At 40.4% G+C, this 23,571-nt stretch overlaps 1 protein-coding gene and 1 long non-coding RNA gene across 2 annotated transcripts; one reads left to right on the top strand and one right to left on the bottom strand.

The window, feature by feature from the left end:
• On the bottom strand, positions 1-20,512 carry LOC136749418 (uncharacterized). Its single transcript, XM_066703712.1, has 4 exons — positions 20,470-20,512; positions 15,734-16,180; positions 1,186-1,623; positions 1-407 (listed from the first exon to the last, which is right to left on the bottom strand). Exons 2-4 carry the CDS (start codon positions 16,167-16,169, stop codon positions 211-213), a joined length of 1,071 nt encoding a protein of 356 aa, XP_066559809.1. The 5' UTR covers positions 16,170-16,180; positions 20,470-20,512; the 3' UTR covers positions 1-210.
• A 1,384-nt stretch (positions 20,513-21,896) lies between these two features.
• Positions 21,897-22,701, top strand: LOC136750553 (uncharacterized). The gene is made up of 3 exons (XR_010816891.1): positions 21,897-22,064; positions 22,152-22,291; positions 22,377-22,701. It is a non-coding gene; the product is annotated as an uncharacterized LOC136750553 (long non-coding RNA).
• Positions 22,702-23,571: the final 870 nt, after the last annotated feature.

Raw genomic sequence — 23,571 nt, 5'->3', positions numbered from 1 at the left:
CATCAATAAAACAGACATGAGGGAAAATTCTCTCAGCATATTTTGTTAATAAAGTGTGTTGCTATAGTTCTAAAGGTACAGAGCCAGGCTGTGGTGTAAGATAACCTTGTTTTAAACTGAGATTTTTGCAAAGAAGTTGTCAGCAAGTAGGTTACTGATGAGAATTTAGGAAAATGTGACATGTAATGTGTGGTATTTTCTTGTTAACCTTTATTTAGAAGCAGTAGCAAAAACAGCTTCAAAAGTTATGCTCTCATCCATTAGCTCTTGCATCCGGATGTCCGTGAACCCAGTGGCACAGAGGGCCTCCATGTAGAGCTCAGGCTGCCAGTTGTTGCCTCGTAAGAAGTTCCTGGATGCGGATTTCTTGATTGAGGAGTGTATGAGCGTGGTCACCATGAGAGCTCCTGCCAGGGCACAAGGAGAGATACAGCCAACACAGGACCAACACTCACTGGAAGGATATCAAATAAAGACTGCATAATGTCTGCTCTACACCAGGACTAGTCATCAGATCTGCTGTGGTAAATGCAGACTCTTCCCCAGTGTTCACGTGACCAGTTAAACTGGGTATGATCATGCTTTTTCTTCATTATAGAAACTCAAGTGCACAAGGCTGATTGTACCATACAAGTTGTATTCCCTTCCCCCTGCACGTTTGAGGAATGCCTTGCCCCATGCATGGCACTGTACTGAGTGCTCACAGAGTCTCAGAGGGACACGATGGCTTTAGTAAACAAAGCCTGTGCTCCCATCTCTTCAGTTACAGAGGTTTTAAAACAACCCTTCCTGTTTCAGATGGAAGCGGGGATAAGGAAGATGACCAACTCATTTTTACTTTTACATTCCTCCATTAATATAGTTCTGGTTAACAAAGACATTATTTATGCTAACAGTCTTTTCAGGTGTGATTATAGTTAACTAAAAACATATCTAGCTGTGCATTTGTGCTTTCAGAGTTGGTTAGGGATGAAATGTATTCTTTCATCAGTGTCACACTCATTTGGTCTATATGTGCCAAGCTTGCTGTTCTGAGTTACAGGATACTACCACTTGCAAATCTGTTCTGGGTGAGGGTTATAGAGATGTATTAAAATGCCAGTAACTTCAGAACCTGGAAAATTGTGTTTTCCAAGAATGTGCTACAATAGTATCATAGACTGGCTTTAACAAACTGCGACTCACCAGGTTTCATCACTCTGTGCAATTCTGAGGTCCCAGCTTCCAGGTCAGGCCAGTAGTAATAGCAGTTGCTGTGGTAGATCTTGTCAATGCTGTTATCAGGCAGGGGCATCTCCAACACATTGCCTCTGATGAGGGAGATCTTCCCAGAAGCAATGTGATTCCTCACCCTCTGGCTGGCCATGCTGACCTTATACTCAGAGTAGTCAACCCCAAACAGCTTCCCCTTGGGGCCGGTGAGGAGAGGAGCAGCTGCCCGGAGCCCCATCCCCGGCCCAAACCCCACCTCCAGAACGGTGTCATCAGGCTGAATCTGGAGCAGCTTCACTGCATTCTTCACCAGGACCTTATTGTGCCACAGGAAAAACCTGGTCGCCAGCCACCCAGCCAGGGACTTTGAGGGATGGCTCAGCTGCTGGTTGATTTTGTGGGCCAACATTTCTGCCACAAAACCAGAGAAACAAGAGGGTTTCTCAAATTAATTGCAAAATGTTGTGAACACCATGCGTAACAGGTGATTATAAAGACACATCAGGAGAAATGTGGTCAACTCCTCTTATGGTATCTTAAAAGATAATTCTGCGTAGAGTGCCTTGTCATCAGAAAGTCAACCATCAGTTCCAATGAGTAATGTATAAAATAAGTCAATCTCACATCTCAAAGTAGATGACAAATGTACACATTACATTCAAATTTGAATGTTGTATTCATTTTGGGATATTAAAGTGCACAAATATATAACAATAGTAACACATTGCATACCTTTAATAAAAATATTGCCACAATACTGTTTCCAAGGAAATAAAAGCCTGTCCCACGTTTCCACCACACAACTCCAGTTGTACACAAGTCGGACATATATGTACAGTTATTCAGTGACAGAGCACTTTCTTCTTATCTCTGTAGATTTATAACATGGACACAACTAATAAATCTCTGAATAAAAACCATTTGGCTACTCTTTAGCACAATACATGCAGCAGGTAGATCACACAACACATTTTTTCACATTCATATAAGATAAGTTGTTTTGAGATGTTATTTGCTCACCCGTAACAGTTCAGTTGTTTCAAAAAGTGCTGTCCTGTTGTGGAGAGCAAAGGTCGTGTTGATGTAGCGCAGATTTCCGCAGTTCTGCACAGAATTCCACCGATCCCATTGGTGGAGCCGTGCAGACCCGCCCAAGCACAACTGCGGAAATCTGCACTGCGTGGCCAAGCTTCACAGCAGGGTGGCCGCGGCCAATTGCTCAGGATATTGGATTCAAGAAGCTTGTGTCATTTCTTGAGCCATATTACAAAATGTGCTGTCTCTATAAAATACTGCACCAATAGAAAAGCCCAACACTGACCGAGCTCATCAATCCAGATATGTCTGCTCCCTTTTTAAATAGAACACTGCTTCATCTTTTTTCTTCATAAGTTAGCTTATTTTTATTTTAAAACGTGGTACTAATAATGAAAACAACAGTAGTTAATTTAGTTAACAATTCGATAAATGTGACACTTGCTACTCCTAATACTTAGTTTAATTGGGAACTAATTTTGGTTATGTATAATACATTAGACAGGTTATTGCTGAACTGTTTCTACATGTTACATCTTCATCAAAATGTATTTAATAAAATAAAAAAATAAGGGAGTTGGGGGGTGGTAACCTGTAGAAAACGTTAAAAAGGTCAAGGGCACTTTTCAAGCATCGTGCATGTGGCGGGGGAGGGATTGCATGACAGTTTAAATGTTTACACTTTTATTTGTAATGTTTACACATTTACTAAATTAAACGACACTTGACATCCCTGCTAGGTAACTGTAACAGTAACATGATGCCAGCCATGATTAATGTGCATCATATCAGTCATTTCATACCCAATCCCTCGACATTTGTTGAATAGAAACTACACCAATTATATGTCATTTTCATCATATTTTTACTTGAGCTCATGAGCAATTTATGACAACTTTTACCAGAAACGTTAGATTTTTATCTTTCTAGGAGTATGCAGCATTCTTTATTGTGTATGGTCCTCTCAAGATAATTACTTTGGGGTATGTCGGAAATCTGCATTTTTACACTACGTTCAACAAGTCCTACTATTTACACGAGTCAGGCCTTGACACAGCACAGCCACTTTTTATTGATTAAATTAATTATGACCCAGCCTGACTATAAGCTATTGTTTACATTATATGTTCCCTCTCTCTCATATATATATATATATACACTCACCTAAAGGATTATTAGGAACACCATACTAATACTGTGTTTGACCCCCTTTCACCTTCAGAACTGCCTTAATTCTACGTGGCATTGATTCAACAAGGTGCTGAAAGCATTCTTTAGAAATGTTGGCCCATATTGATAGGATAGCATCTTGCAGTTGATGGAGATTTGTGGGATGCACATCCAGGGCACGAAGCTCCCGTTCCACCACATCCCAAAGATGCTCTATTGGGTTGAGATCTGGTGACTGTGGGGGCCAGTTTAGTACAGTGAACTCATTGTCATGTTCAAGAAACCAATTTGAAATGATTCGACCTTTGTGACATGGTGCATTATCCTGCTGGAAGTAGCCATCAGAGGATGGGTACATGGTGGTCATAAAGGGATGGACATGGTCAGAAACAATGCTCAGGTAGGCCGTGGCATTTAAACGATGCCCAATTGGCACTAAGGGGCCCAAAAAACATCCCCCACACCATTACACCTCCACCACCAGCCTGCACAGTGGTAACAAGGCATGATGGATCCATGTTCTCATTCTGTTTACGACAAATTCTGACTCTACCATCTGAATGTCTCAACAGAAATCGAGACTCATCAGACCAGGCAACATTTTTCCAGTCTTCAACTGTCCAATTTTGGTGAGCTTGTGCAAATTGTAGCCTCTTTTTCCTATTTGTAGTGGAGATGAGTGGTACCCGGTGGGGTCTTCTGCTGTTGTAGCCCATCCGCCTCAAGGTTGTACGTGTTGTGGCTTCACAAATGCTTTGCTGCATACCTCGGTTGTAACGAGTGGTTATTTCAGTCAAAGTTGCTCTTCTATCAGCTTGAATCAGTCGGCCCATTCTCCTCTGACCTCTAGCATCAACAAGGCATTTTCGCCCACAGGACTGCCGCATACTGGATGTTTTTCCCTTTTCACACCATTCTTTGTAAACCCTAGAAATGGTTGTGCGTGAAAATCCCAGTAACTGAGCAGATTGTGAAATACTCAGACCGGCCCGTCTGGCACCAACAACCATGCCACGCTCAAAATTGCTTAAATCACCTTTCTTTCCCATTCAGACATTCAGTTTGGAGTTCAGGAGATTGTCTTGACCAGGACCACACCCCTAAATGCATTGAAGCAACTGCCATGTGATTGGTTGGTTAGATAATTGCATTAATGAGAAATTGAACAGGTGTTCCTAATAATCTGTTAGGTGAGTGTATATATATATATATATATAGTAGCAATCCTGGAACTGTATGGACTGCTGTATTGCTTCCCCTGGAGGGACTGTACATAATTGGCATTGTTGTGATGTGAGCCAGCCGCGCTATTAAAAAGGGGGGGCAGGGGGGCTGTTAAAGTGTGTCTGCAGGGTGGGAGGTCCTGTGGATCCCCGGGGCTCCCTGTTCCAGAACGCAGGGATCTTGGCACGTTTTTGGGGGGTCAGTGGTGAGACCAAGGAGACACAATGATTGAAGGGAGGGAATCGAGGGGTTATAAATAGCGATTACTGGGGGGATGGTGAAGAAGACCCTGCACAGAGAGGGTGCTGATCGAGCACAACCCGTACAAATAATTGGCATTAGCAACCAGAGCAAGTTTTCTGGCACTGAGACACAGGAGAGTAGTGAACGTGTAGTTGTTGTGGGTTTATTGTTTTGGCGTGGGCTTGGCTAACAAAGCCCGTCATGTTCAGAGACAGGAAAATAAATCCTACCTATTATTTGCCAGATCACCTTGTCATTATGTGTGTTCTAATTCAGGGAAGGTAATTAATTAGCGCAGTCGAAATGCTACATTGGTGTCGGAAGAAGAGACCCCCCTGACAGGGTCGTTACAATATATACACACAGTACTGTCCAAAAGTTTTATCAGGTGTGTAAAAATGCTGTAATGCTGTACAAATCTTAATATTTATTAGTAGAGATAAGTGTCCTTAAACTGGGAAATGAAAATAAAGGTTAAGTAAGCATCACTCATTGAAAAACGCGTCTCTGTCAGACCTTGAAGTATTGTCATATGTGCTAAAATTCGGAAACAGGAAATAAGAATAAGTAACCATTACTTATTTTTTGAAAAATAGGGAAACAGAAATAAGGAAGGGGTAACCATTACTTATTTCTTGATAAAACTAGAAACAAAAAAAATACTTATTTCATAAAAAAAAACAGGCAAACTGAAAAAGTAACCAACAAGGAAAAGTAAAAATAAGTAACCATACTTCAAAAACATTGAAGGAATCATTACTGTTTTTTTTTTTTTAAACTGTGGTTCAGAAATCACTTATTTTGTTGAAAAACTGAAAACAAGTAACCATTACTTATTTTTCGAAAACCACAAATCAGACATAAAAAAGTAAGTAAACATTACTTATTTTGCAGAAAAACTGAGAACAGTAACAAGAAATAAGTATCTCTGCTCTCAATAGCTCGTCCCATCTCATCCCACAGGTGGATTGGGATCTGGTGACTTGGGAGGCCACTGCAGTCAGCTGAATTCACTGTCATGCTCATGGAACCATTCTTGGGCTTTCCTAGAATATTCCTAGCATTCATAAGTAATCTTAGACTACCTAATATGACAAGGAAAATCCAGACTAGTGCTCATCTGGGTATGTAAAACATAATTTAAATCTGGTGAGTAAACTGAAAGATGTATTTGATCATTGTCAAACACTAGCCTTGTCGAAATGTTAATTGTTTGCTGTGTGACATAATTTCCTTGGACCTTAACTAAATTCATAAATCATTAATTAAATACAGAGTCGGTTAAATCTTAACACAATTTGCACTTAGGGCAAAGGGATATGAGCTGTATAGACCGCATTCAGAACTCATTCAATTCTTCATACATTTCCTTTTCCCCAAGCCCTCATTACAGTGCCTGCTAAAAGTATTTTTACAGCTAGTGAGAGCCAATGCTAAACAGAGGCACACACAGCACTTTAAAATTCTGTCCCCTGCAATGTCTAACTGACCTAGTGTCCCACCCTCCCCAGGTAAGTGGTGGCAGAATTACATTACCTTGGTGTAGGAATTGTCCCGCCACCCCTAGTTCAATTACAAGAGGTTTGTAAACTGTTCAAGGAAGTACAAAGCTTATATATCAGTTCTGGGACATACCCTCCAGGGGTTTGAACATTTTACAAACAGTGTCTGATTGCTCGTTTCTAATAACTATAGCAGTGATTTCATTGGCATTCTAAACTAAGCCTTCCCATCTCATCAATATTATTACCATTACTACTCATTAATAATAATTATTATCCTCTAAATTGCCAGCTACACTGGAAGGTCATTTGCTGATAGCAAAGCGGTTTGAAACAATTCAAATTTTAATAAGAAGCAATTAAGGAATGTAAGTTGCTGATAAACTAAGGGAGTAAGTGAAAAGTTAAAAAGAACAAGTTTCCTTTGAAAGAATGAAGGCAAGTAATAGTTACTGTTAGAAAACCCCAGGGTCGCAGCACACAAAGCACAGAGGCACAAAAGGATTTCTATTTCCCCCCCACAATAACTTTAACCTCCAGAGCAGGTTAACTTTGAGTTAGCCGGATCTGTGCGGAAAAACTTTCTTCTACCCAAAGAAAGCACTCGACACTGAAGTGGCAACGCCCTCCCTTAGAGATCAAGCAGCAATTTGAATTAGATCAGCTTTTCATAGGGAACGGGTACCGAGAGATCGCACATATAATTTGCATCATTCATATGATTTCCTATTTGAGCGCTTCAGATTCAGTCGGCAAGGTATAATTTACCTAATAAATCTACTTGAGCAGTGCATTACCAAACTGCCCGGTGCAGCTGTGCTTTGACAGTAACGCAGACTATATGCACAGCCCTGCGCTTTTTTACTATTATCGCATTCCTATAGTCAGGTCAAAGCCGCTGCTACGAGGTTATATGTAATTTAATGAATATGCAAGCCTATTGTTATTGTATTACAGACTACATTATTATGCAGAGATCCACAAAGTCATTGGTGCTGTACAGTCAGATCCACATCAAGGCACCTCTGGACTAAATGAGGCAGATTTTGTGAACAGGAAATCATTTCACAGCATTAATGTGTACAGGTGCTGATGACATTAATGACAATGTTAACAACAATCATACAATGCCTGTGCTAGACAGTAGGGTATCAGATTTTGGATAATACTGTACATCATCCATGACTTGACCTCACTTACAGAGGCGATTCTAGAGTCTGAAGTGGCCCTATGCAGAAAATCCCATATTTTTTTCCCCATAACCCTTTTAATTAATGTTCATAACCATTATATTTGCGGAACATGCATTACATTATCAAACGTCAAAAAACATTTCCAGAATTAGAGTTTTATTTTCACATTGGTTAACAGCATTGATGGCTGCACTATTGGGCCTGGGCGGGCCTTTGCACAACCAATTTACTCATTGGCCCGCCTAAACATTTGTGAGGATCTGGATCGAAACAATACCCAATCATGTTGTCCTTCTGTAGTTGCTGTGAAACACAAGATAAACATGTAAAATATCAGAATTATTGTGGCCAATTCAATCCAGAGCCATCTAGAGAGATTATAATTTAACAGCTCTGCAATCAACAATGAATTTTGTTATTTTGCTGTTGCTATGAAACAGTACATATACGCGTAAATTACGTCCTATAAGACATCATTACATCCATTAACCAATCATAGCGTACTCCCAATATTCAAATTGTATTTACCTACAGTATACGTTAGAAAAGCACCCTTTTCTTAGTTATAGCCTATTTAGCATCAAATTACCAAGCATTGTCCCTCATGAATCGTGCTATTGTGACAATATTAACCTGATTGTTGAGAAGATGTCAAAACAGACGAGCCTATTTCAATTTGTAAAAAGAGCATGCATTGAGCAGCCATCGCCAGCGCACAGTGCAGGTAGTACCACCCATACTGCTCCCACCACCGCAGCATACCTTGTCCATGATGAATTAGAAACACAATCATCAGTGGAACAAAAGGGTGAAAATAACAGGACAAACGGGGCGATTATGCCGCCCACCATTGAGGGACCCAGCGATGCCGGCTTTTCAGCTCCAGCCCCAGACCCAGACCCGGCCTCTGATCTATCAACTGTAGACTGAAGTCAAAACCACAGAGTCCTTGACCTCATTCCAGCGCTTACTCAAGACGCATCTTTTCTGACAGCACTTGTAATATTAGTCCTCTATCCCTGCTAGATAGCACTTCACAGTTTTATTATGCTTCTTGCGTTCTTGATTGTTTTCCTCCTTGCTCCTTTCCCATAACCCCTGACTGTGACCCTACATCTTGACAGCACTTAGCTTTCACCGTCCAGGATGTAGGACCTCACTTGCTGTACTTGTGTAAATTGTAAATTGGAATTTGTAAAATGTATTATTTTGAATTGCTATGTTTTAGTTCACTTGAATTTGTACTGATTGGTGCCTTGTGCTTTATTTACTGTATAAAGCTTTTGCACTTTGTTTGCACTTATGTTGTAAGTCGCCCTCGAAAAGGGTGTCTGCCAAGAAATAATAATAATAATAATAAAATAATAATAATAATAATAATAGATGAGCCACCAGTCCAACCAATACTGAAGATCTATCCAACTACAATGCACAAAGCTGGTAAGGCCCGCTGCTTTTCATCCCATTGGTTTAAGGAATTGAAATGGGTTGAATATAGCATATCAAAAGATGCCGTATTTTGTCAAATGTGCCGGCATTTTGGGGAGAATTTGGGAAGGGATGTTTTCACCCATGATGGTTTCACAGACTGGAAACAAATGAATGGCTTGCAACAAGCATGAAACTAGCAAGGCTCACGCCATAGCTGTCAGCAAGTATAGTGGCTACAAACACACCCTTGAGTTTGATAGAGGAACTGTGCTCCACCAGTTAAATTCAGAAACAATAAATTCAAAAAGAATAGAAATGAATCAGGAGCATATTAAAGTTGTATTGGATCTCGTGATGCTGTGTGCTAAACAGGAGATCGCTCTTCGAGGACATCGGGAAAATGAAGATGCGCATAACAGGAGCAATTTCTGGGAGTTATTTAAACTGTTGTGCAAATATGATCCAGAGATTCAAAGTAGGATTGATGCGATCCTTAAAAACGCCACAATGACCAACCATGAAACACAAAATGATTTCCTTGATTCTGCAGCAACTCTCTTGCTGCACACAATAAATAAGCAGCTGCACAAGAAGAAGGACACCTACTTTGCTATCCTAGCTGATGAGTGTAAGGACATTTCAAAATGGTAGCAGTCTGTCTATGTTATATTTATAATGGGGAGATCAAAGGGAGGGCTATTGGCTTCCTGGAGACTGCTGTAAGATATTATTTGTTAGAATATATTTTTCTATGGGAAATTCTATACCATCTGCTTTGGTAGAGGAAACAGACTTCCTCCCTTTTATCTGGTAACCGTATCTGTATGTCCAGAAGACCAAAAGGGACCTGTCCTCTTATTGGCTCCTAGCCAAATTCGAAATGACCCCCACTCCTAAATTACTTTAGCATAAGGCACCCAAGTCATGGTGGTGGCAAAATGCTATTGGTTGGAAGGAAACCTTATAAAAGGGAAAACAAAGAGAATTTGAGTTCTCTTAACTTCTTCATTCTGCAACGAGACAAGACAGAGCTGGAGAGGAGAGACAGAGAGAGACACAACGCTTCCTGCCTGACCAGACTGGCCTATAAGCTGTACTGTGAGGAGAAAGAAGAAAATGGGTATTATCTGTTTCTTACTGTAATCCAGCAGAAGCTTAATATAACTTATTTTCAGTAATATAATTGAATGATATTAGTTTCCTATTTTTGTCAAAATAAATGATTATTTGCACATCTGTGATTTGACCGCATCTTCCCTCTAAAAAGAATCTTAAAAGAGAAACCATTTGACCTTTAGTTTTTTTCAACTATTTTTTTATTTAGATTGACTCAAAAACCAAGCATTCAAAATTCTCTTACACTGCTGACATGACAGCAGAGGGCACTGCAGAAAAAATAACAGAGATTGTTAACCCTCTTGAACTAGATCCTGAATTATGCGTTGGTCTCAGCTTTGACGGGGCGTCAGTCAGGTCTGGGCATAAGGGGGGAGTTCAAGCCATCCATCCAAGACGCAAATTCATTAATGCCATGTACGTCCACTGTCACTCGCATCGCTTAAACCTGGCGCTATCAGCCATGGCACGGACGTCAGCTGACGCTGCCACTTTTTTTGACACTCTGAACTTGCTATACGCGTACATGAATGGGGCTCAGCGACACGCCCGGTTCCTGGAGCTACAGAAAGAGATGCATTCTGATTGCAGGCCACTTCAACTTGAACGGGGATCTGACACAAGGTGGAGCTCAAGGTGAAGCTCAAGGTCAACCTCAGTGAGAAAGGTGCTCAACCTTTTTGATGCAATTGTGGATTTGTTTGACAGAATACTCCGAGGGTGTGGCTGGACAAACACAGCTGGACGCACAGTCACTACTACAGCAGATACTAACTAAGAAAATCTGTTTCTTGCTCATTTTATTAGGACAACTATTTATCTGATTTTGCCACAAAAGGCTTACAATAAGCCTGTCTGTAACGGAATGTATGGATTTAATTGAAGGGCTTAAGCATTCATTTAGTGGTCTGCGTTCAGGTGACAGCAATGTCTACCAAAAGGTTGTGCAATTATCACAAGAACTAATTGAGACAAATTATATTCAAAACTGGGACATTGCACACCTATCGCGCAAATGAAAGCTTGAGGATGGCTTTGTTGCAACTTCCTTAGGAAAATCTAGAAGGGTAAACAGCTACACTGATCTGTGCACTATGGCCAATGAAATCCTGGACTGCCAGATTAGTGAATTGAACAGTAGATTTCAATCAGACTCGTATGCCCTTTGAAGGCTGCAGCATGACATGTCTAACCTCCAGATCTCACGGACAGGCTGCATGAGGCAACCAAGTTGTATGGCATCAATCTAACTGAGGCAGAGGTGTCTATATTCATGCAGCACATAATTCGTAAGTCTACACGCGGAGAGATGTTTCCAACTGTAGTCAAACTGTTGGACTACTGCAGTGACCAGATATTTCCAAACATACACAATTTGCTCAAGGTTCTTATTACCCTTCCAATGACTATGCACTGTTAAGCGACTCTTTTCCAGCATCAACCATATGAAGACAGCGGGTAGGAGGTCCATGCTCACAGGGTGCCTGAACTCACTGTGTCTGTTGATATTCGAGAGGGACCTTACGGACAGCTTAAATTATGATGAGGTTACAGACACTTTTAAAACAAAACCTCACAGCCTCCTACTTTAGTAGTAATTAGTAGGACTAGTAGATTTGAGTTTGGAACGGATATGTTCTCTTCATTGGTAGGCTACTACTAATATATCCACATATTCACGATCTGCTAAAAATGGTCAACTACACTAATTTTCTACATGGCATTATGATTCCTGTTATAAGTAATTGCCATTTCCTAATGCCCACATACTGCGTAAACCATTAAGAGAATTGAATTTAAAAAAAAGTTTAACCTGTGGTATAATAAATCATTTGTTTGAAGTAAACCTTAAAACTGTTGTAATTCAGTTTTCATTTTATTGTTTATCAATGGCATAGTGTTTTTAAACCATGTGTATTCAATGGTGCCCATTGCTTTCACATTATGTACTTTGACCCCTTAATTTGTTGCATGCATATAAGCAGGTCAATTATCAGTATAGCAAAATTCTGATAGTGATAAATATTAGATTGATTTTGCAGCCCTAGATGCATTTAAAAAAAAAAATATATAGGTTTCCATTATTGCGTGTCAGTGGGCTAGGGACCTTAGGTTTTGTTTAATCTTTTGTTACCCATCAATGATTTTGTCCTGCCCAGTAAATCTTCAAATCCTGGAGCCACCACTGGTTAACAGTAAAAAAAAAAAAATATTAACAGAAAATGAAGCAGTTGAAAACATTTGTTTTCAACTAAATCTGGATGAGGGATAGATATCATACAATTTCATTTACAAAATAGTTTGCACATGCTGGTTTCACAAACCAATGTAGTCTCCATTAGGCCTATATTTGTATTAATGTCGATTTAGACCTACATTTCACATAGGCCTATATAACCTTTTTAGATTTTTAAATACAAGTGAGACTTTACAATACAAAATAACTTTTGCTCCAACAACCAAAAACAGAGTCAATTTGGGTAACTGCTTGTAGAAAAGTATTCTAGCAATCTAGCTAAGCTAAGTTAGCAAACTATTTTATTAACCTTAGTGTTGCTAGTACAGTGCCAGTGATAGTGTCACATTACTAGCAACTAAGAAAGGGTTACATTAGCTAGCTACATCCATTAGAAAACAAACCACCCCCACTGCAAATTTACTTTTTGGGCTTCTAGCAGTGGGTGGGGGAAGTGCAGTACACACTTACTACTGTCATGTTCTCTTTTCTCTTGGTCCTCTTAACACCCCCCCCCCCCCCCCCCCCACACCTTATTTTTTCACTATCTGAGCGATGCATCCTCTTCATTGTAGCTAAACATATTATTATTAGTATTATATTTTTAAAATAACAATAGCAAAATATGACAAAACAATAAAGCACTAATGATTCTGATGCAGCAAACTCTCAGTCCATGTCATATTCCATTACTACAAGCATGTGGATTTAAAGTGGATGTGAAATTATAACAGGGTAAATGCATTAAAAAAAATATACATACATTTAAAATGAAGCAGATTTTTGCCATGCTTCCTCTCTGGACTTAGCAGCAGCAGTGTTACATTTAGCTGAGGAATATAAAGACATTTCCACAACTTTCCATTGCTCAGTCAGGCTGAAAACAGTTGCCGTTGTGACATCTCTGGTGCAGATCAGCGTTTCGATGCACCGCAATCCTCCCTCGTGAGGCAGCACGAGCATGCGCACACAGCTGGATGTCTGAAGTTGTGATCCAGTTAACAAAACAATTGGGAGATAGCCCGATTTAAGTTAATTGACTAATGGAATCTGGCTAACGGCTGCTTAACCTGAATTAGTTAAACCAGGTATGAGGAACGGGCCCAGCTATTGCTCACGGTCTCTGAAGCGGTTTTGCTGCATTAGCACCAACAAAAACATGTTATGCACCCAGGGAAGAGATACCATGGTATAGGTATATAATATACCGTTTCACCCAGGTACATGTGCATTATCAAGGCCCTAATAAACTTACTCTCACTATTTTTTACAGAATTCCCAAGCTGGGAGACACACCTCTCAGTGATGCGTGGTGCTGCCACTTGACGCCTCCATCCCGGGACATTGAGGCAGAACGTGGTTCAAAAATAGCTAAATTTAAATCAATTAATTATACTAGTTGGGAGAGTAATTGCACATTATGGCAATTTAATACAGTATTAACAAAGTAAACCACTTACAACAACTTAGTGCCTTCATATGAAGGGATTAAATATTATGGTGCATAATGAACGCAAAAAAATTATCCAAGTTACAGCAGATGCCATGCATAATTAAGCAATATTAAATTTGATTTAAGGTGTAGGAGCTGATTAACTGCATTTCTTTTCCCAGTATGTCAGTGTAAACAAGGTCACGGTGCTGATACCTAGAAGAACAGGGTCTGATAAGAACCAGTTTTCACCAGCAATTTAGGTTACATATGCCTTAATTCTCCCCAGTTTGACTGTATACGAGTCTTCCTGAGCAGTTGTCAGGCAGAAACCAAACTTCCACTCATCATGGGACAGACATGTGGGCCTGATCTTTTTCTCTCCTGTCTGGTCTACATAAAAGTGCCTGTAGTTTGTAACTTCTACAAGACTGTTCTGGAGATTGCCTCTTGAACCAGCTGCTTGTAATAAAAACCTTTGATTGGAAATGTACATCTCTGGATTTCTACGACTCTTCAGAGCTAATTATCAGGTTAATTTCACTCAGTTAAGGAGTCGGTCTCAAAAGTACACCGGGATTACAACAGCAGCCCGCCACATATTAATCAAAGTGTACATGTCCCATCTCTGATGTCAGGGGTTGAATGGTCATCCACAACAACACATTCACAAGAAATACCCGACCCAGTCACATTGCCCGATGTTTCACCGATTTAAACCACTGGCACTCTCGCTCTTCCAGGTACTGGAGTCAAAGGTTTCTTTAAAACCGTCCAAGTTGGGATCCAGTTAACGAGACAAGTTTAACCTCAATTCAGCTAACCCGATTCAGACGATTAGATTAATTGAACCCAGCTAACATGTGCTTAGCCTGAATAAGTTAAACCAGGTATGAAGGAGGGATCCAATTTTTTTATTGTAGTGCTGACATTTCTTGGCAAACAAACCAAATCCAAAAGTGAAAGTACTTCAAAAACAGCAATAATGGACACAATCACATTGAGTCTCACTTATCTTGCATTTTCCTAAACCTTAAACCAAGTGCCTTAAATGTTGCAGGAAAAAGCAACTGGTTAACCTTTATTTAGAAGCAGTGGCAAAAATAGCTTGGAAATATGTGCGCCCCTCCTTTAGCTCTTGCATCCAAACATCATTGAACCCGGTGGCAGAGAGGGTCTCCATGTAGACCTCAGGCTTCCAGTTATCACCTTTTACAGAGTTCAGGTATACGGCGCACTTGAGTGAGCGAAGTTTGAACGTGGTCACCATGAGAGCTCCTGCCAGGGCACAAGGAGAGATACAGCCAACACAGGACCAACACTCACTGGAAGGATATCAAATGTCTGCTCTACACCAAGACTAGTCATCAGATTTGCAGTGACAAATGCAAATCTCTTCCCCAGTGTTCATGTGACCAGATAAACTGGGTATGATCATGCTTTTTCTTCATTATAGACACTCTGTTAAGGGCACATGATTAACTGTAGTATACAATTAATCTGCACACATTTGAAGAATGTCTTGCCCCATGCACAGTACTGTATTAAGTGCTCAGTCTCAGAGGGACATGACAGCTTTAGCAAACAAAGCCTGTGCCCCCCAGCTCTTAAACGGAAGCTGGGATAAGGAATACTACCAACTTTTTACATTTGGATTTCACTTTATTATAGTTAAGGTTATCAGAAATCGCAGTTAACCAGAATCACAACTGAAGAGGCTGTTAACTCAACACACTAATCTTACAGAGCCATCAGCATCACCCTGATTTGGTCTAGATTTTCCAAGCCTGCAATGTCAAGTTACAGGATACTACCTTGTGCAGATCTGTTCTGGGCGAGGGTTATAGACATGCCAGTAAGTTCAGAACCTGTACAATTGTGTTTTCCAACAATGTGCTACAATAGTATCATAGACTGACTTTAACAAGCTGTGGCTCACCTGGTTTCATCACTCGGTGCAATTCTGAGGTCGCAGCTTTCAGGTCAGGCCAATGACAAGAGGTGTTGCAGTGGTAGACCTTGTCAATGCTGTTATCAGGCAGGGGCATCGCCACCACATCGCCTCTGATGAGCGTGACCTTCCCAGAAGCAATGTGCTTCTTCACCGCCTGGCTGGCCTTGCTGACCATATACTCAGAGTAGTCCACTCCAATCAGCTTGCCCTTGGGGCCGGTGAGGAGAGGGGCAGCTGCCCGGAGCCCCAGCCCTGGCCCAAACCCCACCTCCAGAACGGTGTCATCAGGCTGAATCTGGAGCAGCTTCACTGCATTCTCCTGCGCCAATCTGTGGTGCCACAGGAAAAACCTGGTCACCACCCATCCAAGCAGGGACTTTGAGGGATGGACCAGCTGCTGGTAGAGTTTATTGGGCAACATCTCTGCCAAGTCTAGAGAAACAAGAGGATTTTTGAACACCACTTTTAAAATCCAACCACATTTCCCCTGATATCTTCCTTACACGGTCACCAAGTGAGTTCCTGAAGATTCTCCCAGTAAAGACTTTAGAACACATTTAATTTGGGAACATTTCAACACCACCTTTTCAGAAGCCAACTCAAGAATAAGGACCATTGGCAAGACGTGCGTTTAAAAAAAAAAAAAAAAAAAAAAAAAATCCTGCATTTTCTACACTCGTGAGTCGCATTTTTGCTCTAGTTGACACACCATTATTTTAGCTGTGAAACAATAGTGACCCACTTAAGACACGCCCCACAGAGATTTTAATACCTGCCCCCACCCCCACTTTTTAAATTGATATGGACAGTGTATTAACTAACAAGTTAATATTTGAAATGGGTTACATTTCTCATTTTAAATAGGCACAATATACACCATTTAAGAATGACTGGGTTTCCATCTGCCGATTGCACCCCAAACCAGATGTAAGGATCTTTGCCAAGACTCCAATCCCCTACAAATCCCAGTGTACCATTACATTTTAAACGACAGGACTCTTTAATAACTGGCTGCACGCATAGGTGAAATCAGGAGAAAGAGCGTCACGTGTTCCAGTCGCCGCCATGTTGGAGGACAAGCGAAGCGATTCACAGGTCAAAGGTCAGGTCTGCCGCACACTTACGAATGCGTGTAATTCCGTTGTGCCTTTCAACTCGCTCAATGTCAATGCATGTCCTAGACATTTCTGCGTAAATATGGACGTTAAAGTCGAGACGTGTTCAAACTCATTTCTGCGAAAAAGCTCTGGGCAATTTACCAGGTCAACTATTGCAATCGACTGCTTACATCTACAAATTCAAGTTTTTGATTTTAAAACACATTTCTTTCATCACTATTTATTATGCATCCCATCACGAAGTTTAAAGTAAAAATTATTTTTCTGCCAGGTTCCACTCGAGAGTAGATTTTTAAAATTAAAAATTAATTCTCCCTGGATAAGGGCATCCATCAAGATAATTAAAAATATGCATCAGTATTGCTTACATTTTGGGAGGCATTCAAATCCAAATCAGCCAGCACATTCATTCATTTCAGGATCGGCAGTTCTCTACTGCCTGAGGTATCAGCCATCAGTTTACATTATATAATCTGTATATGTACTGTATGTTGAGTCAGTTATATAGGTTTGTTGTTCATTTTGCAGATAGTGTTCTAGCTGCCAGTGATGGTACCACACCTAGTGTCTGGGAATGAGCAAGAGAGGTTTCAACAGCAAAAGATGAACAGTGGAAGGGGCCTCTTTGGTGATTCATACTCCTATGGCAATCAGTAAACCCTTATTTTGCAGTGCATGTAATAGTATGCCATGACAATAATTCACCTTCTGACCAACAAGATAAATTGTACGTGATCTTTTGTAGAACGTAATGGTTTTTGCAATTACCAGGATAGTTACGCTTTATGGAAAACAAAGAAAAGGAGGAAGAATAGCAGTGTAACATTCAGAAGTTGTGCTTGGATTCATTACAAGTTTTTTTTTTTTTTTTTATGCATTAGGAATTCTCCGTGAGAATCAAGCGAGATGACATGATATGCTGAATTAACCATGTACAATAATGTAATCTGTGGCAATCACTGAATTCGTTATTGATTTTTGGATCACCTTAAATGCAATACAAGTAGAATTTGTATTCAAAACATGGGTTGTAAAGGAATGCCAGAATTTTTGAATAAATCACATCTAGGTTTGAAGTTTGTGGCAGTCACCGAATTTTGTTTTACGGCTTTAAAAGGCTATTGTTGAAGGTCTGTTGAATGTCCTTCACCTCCATGACCAGCACAGCCTCCAATAAGCAGAGTTTCCCCGAGTCAATGGATTTCCCCACGACTGTGCGGCGATATCCCCATATAGCCACATTTATTTTCAGTGCTAGCCTATATTCAATGATTTTACATTACACCAATTCTATATTCAACAGTAACCGTAAAAGTAAGCTGCAAAATGAAAGTGATCCACTCATACAAATATTCATAAACTGTACGCGCTGTCAACGCATGTCAACTTTAATTTGGATTTGAGTCCACACAGAATCTGAAATGGCCAATCGGTATAAATCCCTTCATCAATATACCCCAGTGTTTCCACCTGTGGACAATTTCCGATTTACAACGGAAGGACACAATGTTCAATTTTAAGTACATTTGGGATTATGAATGAGAAATTAAATCTTGCATTTTAATTCCATGTAGCACCTTGACGTCCAAATAAAGGAAGAAATAATGGGAAAACGCTTTTCATTTCTGGTCAAATTATAAACTAATAAAATGATCAGTTAGCATATTCCTATAGCGGCATTTTCGCTTCTGCTCGTCTACACGTGATCTCGCGTGTGAGCACGGAGCCAGAAAGACGTTTGTCGTTTTTTCTTTTAAATGATTTATCTACTATTTGTCAATAAAATTGGTGCTCGTTATTCCTTAATGCTTCGGCTGAGTGGTTGAATAGACAATCTTGCAAGTCTTACCGGTGTGGGAAACGTACTGTTGTGTTTTGATCTGTACTTCTCCAAGTGGCTTCTGCACATTTAATATTAAATGCATAATTTAATTAGGCTTTCCGTTTAGCATGTACTGTGTATTGGATAATACTAATTTTAGGGGGGTTGATAAACGTATACATATGTTGACGTATAACGTTATTTCTTTTACAATGAGCAAATATTTGTCTTTAAAATTATACAATCTTGGATTTCCATCCCATATTCTTAAATATTTAAAGGCATGATCAATACAGTAAATTTAAACCGATCACAAGGTTGTTACATAAACACAGCACATTTCATTGCGTAAAGATGCGTTTCCATCAATTAAGAGGTGAAAATCAATTTTGTCAAGGATTCCCAAAGCAGGATTCAAACCCGCGTATCTCACACCGCAATGCAGTGACCCAACCACACGTCTAAGACCCGCTCCTTACTTAGATGAAGATTGACTGGATCAGCGGGCGAGCTGGGATTTCGTAAAGGAAGCACAGTGGGCCGTGAGGAGCAGACCTGATGCGGGATGCCTGATGCCGGAGCAGGAGGACGAGCTGTGAGGATTGACTGCGAGACTCGAGTGGGCGATGCTCGATACTTGACTCGACCGATGCGTGAGAATGTCCTAAAATGGACACTATGGCTTTGAAAGCCGGCACAATGCGGATTGAGAAGGCACCACACCAACACCTAACGGATTGAGTACACTTCTGGCCTCAATGCGGAGAACATCCAGATACAAGTTTATCAAACCTTTTGCCACCCAGCACAAAAACAGTTGAATTCAGTTGTTGTAAAGGTGCCGTTTGATAGGTTATTGGGCTATGGACCACAAGTGAGCAATACTCATGTATAGTGCTGCTGCGGTTTGGGTTATTGTATACGGTTTCTCCATTATGGCACATTTACTAATGCATGCAGATACCCTTCTATAAAATTAACCTTCAATGAGGACACTGAATTTATGAATTGAATTTTGAAGAACCAAACCGAAGCTGAATTTAATGGGTTTAACCATCATAATTATATTGGTTAAAAAAAAATTGGATGTTCCCTCCCCTTCAAAGTTTTCTGCACACGCCACGGAGTAGGACAGCAGAAACCAAGCAAAAATTGACGTGGCTTGAAACTCCAGACTGACCAAAACGATATCACCCAAGTATAACAGCAAACAGATTTTCTCTCAAATACCTGCGCTTACAAGCCATCCGAAATAAACCGCTTTATGGATTGTGCCGATTAAAGAAACCCAAAGAAAATATCCATATTGGCCTATATCCAACAGAAAGCATCCCACTGATATAAAGTAGTGTCATTATGGATTGACTAAAAGCAGTACAAGCCAAAGAAAGTGAATGTAAACGATACAACTAAAATATTACAAGAGGTCAATAAGACTGGTAAAGTGAAGCGAATACGAAAGTTAAATCACGCATTTCACCCCTGCATTAGGAGGAACCAACACCTGCCCATTTACAAAGAACCGAGAAGCGTTTCTTGTAGACCAATTCCTTGAAGAAAATTGTACCTTCTGGCGGTTCTCACCATTATCCCCTTTCCAGCATCTAGAAACGCTGCTGCTGGCCGGTTAACAAAGCTTCGCCAGGGGCTCTATTCCTTTCCCACGAGGGGAGTCAAATGCTGGCGTGTTATAATGTGGGACCAGCCCGGCTTCTTCCCCTGCACAATTGTATTAATTTATTATTTTAAATCATATGCATAATGAGATTACACATACTCACCGTCAATACAGCGATAGGATTCAACAAACACGCGTCTTGACTGGTGTCACAGACGCTGCCTCAGCCCTTAATATACTATACGTGTTTTTCACCCATTGATGGTTTGTTTGATTTGATTGATTCATTTTCACGCGTTTCTTTCCTTAATCGTTAACGAAGTCCTCCCTCTTGTCAGCAGCCCTTAACATGCGTTACTATACCCCAGGGCCGGCCCGTGGCATAGGCGGAATAGGCAAATGCTAGGGGCGCAGTCCATCCATAGGTGCGCCCGAATGAGTGAAGATTTTTTTTCTTGCTTTTACTATTTTTTTCTAATACTATTTTAATACTATTTATTTAAAATATTACAAAAAAGCGAAACCCCCCACAATAACATAACTGCATAGCGTCTAAGAGCACTGAGGATCCTGTATATGTAATATGTAATAATAATAATAATAATAATAATAATAATAATAATAATAATAATAATGCAACTTGAAATCTGTTTGCTACAGTGTAAGATTTATTATTATTATAAGGGTGGGATCGCCCCCCCTCCGCACGCACAGTCCTGTCAATACACTCAGACTCAGAGCAGACTCTGCCCCCAGCTCCTTATAACTGAAGTTCATTTGTTAAAAACGTTTGAAGTAGAGAAAGACTGTATATTTGTCCAACACAATTATGATGATGAGCAGAGAGCAAGTAAAAGTGAGTTACAACTATTTATTTGAAATAATTTGTCAATTTTCTCGTTATATATTTTTGACATAGATACAGATCTGGAAAAAAATTAAGAGACCACTTAACATTGATTTCTGAACTTGGAGTGGTCGCTTCATTTTATCCAGAGCTATATATTTAATACGATTAATGGGTTCAGGGCTGTCCATTATGGTTCCAATTAGTGTTTCATATGAATAGTTAGGATTCATTTAAAACTCGTCAATATATTAATTTCCATTAGGCCTATTATTCACATTCAGTGAGAATTTAAAAATGAATGTATTGATTTACAAAATAGCACAAGTCCTCTGCCAGTAGAGGCCAGCCTGGGGTCAGCTCCTGTCTCTCTCGGAAAAGGACGAGATCCGCAGGTCTCTACACAGGGACGGCCCCGGCCCCGCTGTGGTTATTTTGTCACGGGCGTCCCGTGACGGGCAATATATCTGTTAATGTATTCATTATTATATTATTCTTTCACTTATTTAGTAAGATGTGTGCACTTATTCTTATGACGTATGTTTTTTCTTCCTTATTGTGTTGCATCAGCTTTCTTTTCTGTATAATTGGTTTATTGAGTTTAGATTGATTTATTGTTTTTCTTGTCAAGCGCATGGCACCAGCCCACATTGTCACCTGGACTCACTGCCCGATCTCTTCTAATTACCTTCACCTGCAGCCCTGGCTCTTTGTTTCAGTATTTAAGCTGAGAAACACACTCTTTCTCAGTTCTCCCTTCCCTTGGTGGATTATAAATAGTGCAAGCGAAGATCCTGGCCCCTGAGGTGGTCACGTACGCGAAGGGCTTGGTAGAGGAGCATTTTGCAGGTGTTTTTGGTGATTTGTGGATGCAGTGGGGTTGCAGTAAGCGAGAGTGCACCGAGTAAAAGGTAAAGATTTGATATGCGGCAATTAAGAGCCACAGACGTTTGCACTTTTTGGAACTGGCTTTATTTTGATCTTTGTCTGCATTACAGCAAGGAGACCTGGATCTCCCGTTTACCTCCTCAACCTGGCATTCTTCCAACTGAACTGCAGCTGGACAAGGTATTATTGTGGATTAGACGAGAAACCATTAAATATGGAGTTTTCCCACCGGAGGTTCCGCTGCCACTGGGTCAGTTGAAGCCCCACTGAGGCAGATTGAAAGGTGGGCTGTAACTCGTGTTTTTTTTTTTTTAACTATCCCTCTTGTTTTCCAGCTGGCCGGTGTCCGGGGCGCTGGCAGGGCTGCACCTCACTTACCAGTGCGGGGCGAGCGCTGATCACCGCTGTGAAAGAAGGGGGAAGAAAGCTATTCATGTCCTTGTGTTTGTGTTATAGTGCTATGGAAATGGAAGCAGTAAACTTCTAAAACTACCTTCTTAGGTTTATATTTTTGGGTAAGGTTTCAAGTGCTCGGATCAAAGGCGATTTTAGTTAGGTTTTATTGATAATTAATTTACATTTGCTTCTGTACAACTTGATATTCAGGACAGTCTTCGTGCCCTGACTGGAACTTGATTTAATAAACTGTTATTCCTTTCACCTGTGCGTGTTGAGTGTCTTGGGGTCCTGTCGAGCCTGCCCGGGACAGTGGGTAGCACGGGTTCCCCTCTCGTAAACCAAAGGAGGTGGCATAGTGTCGCCCCGATTTACCCACGAGGCGGTGACCATTTCCATTTGTCTTGTAATGACTGATCTTTGCTGTTTATGTAATCTGGTGTTGATTTAAACCTCCAACACCCCTAATGTGACTAATGATTGGTTTTGTAATGAACAGACTCCCTGCCTGACCTCGGCTCATTCGGTCTCTCCTCCAGTGAATTGACAAGCATACGTACAGAATGCTACAGGCTACAGAAGATGTAAGGGCTAGCTTAGCCTATGAACTAGTACATTTTGGACAGGACAGAAAATGTATCCCCCTGACGAGGGGACATGGAAGACCAGACATACAGTCACTCACATATGCTATCATGATACGGTGTTGGTTCGTTTTTATTTCTTTTTTCTTCAACTGACCTATCGTCGGAATTGGTCAATACATGCATAGATAAGTGATAAGAAGCAACACTCAAATCTGTATTTATTTGGATCATTTTTAGTAAAGAAACCATGTGCAGATTGGTCGGTTTAAAAATCTATCTATATATCTGCTAATTAATAATGGTGGCTCGACATCTAGAAGGGGGATTTTGTGTTTAAATGTTTTTATTGTGGTTATGATATTTTCTTTATTTCTTGGCGAACTGAATCCAAAAGTGAAACTATATAATGGGGACAATCATATTGAGTCGGACCTTTTCCTTGTTTTTTGACAATTTGAGCTTCCACTGTGTAGCACTAATCCAAGAATGGTTCATCAACCACCCTGAAGAACCTGTATTGTAAAGTTGAAGAAAGTGTTTTGTAGTA

This window comes from Amia ocellicauda, chromosome 5 (assembly GCF_036373705.1).
Source record: "Amia ocellicauda isolate fAmiCal2 chromosome 5, fAmiCal2.hap1, whole genome shotgun sequence".
Lineage (NCBI taxonomy): Eukaryota > Metazoa > Chordata > Actinopteri > Amiiformes > Amiidae > Amia > Amia ocellicauda.
The sequence above is the reverse complement of the archived record's forward strand: the minus strand, read 5'-3'. Positions and strand labels throughout refer to the sequence as shown.

Excerpts from the sequence above, each read along its gene's own strand:
- LOC136749418 (XM_066703712.1), bottom strand. The coding sequence starts at position 16,169 with ATGTTGCCCAATAAACTCTACCAGCAGCTGGTCCATCCCTCAAAGTCC. Across the intron at positions 1,624-15,733 it reads GCACCGAGTGATGAAACCAG|AAATGTTGGCCCACAAAATC; the intron begins GTGAGCCACAGC and ends GTTTTGTGGCAG. Across the intron at positions 408-1,185 it reads GCACAGAGTGATGAAACCTG|GAGCTCTCATGGTGACCACG; the intron begins GTGAGTCGCAGT and ends GTGCCCTGGCAG.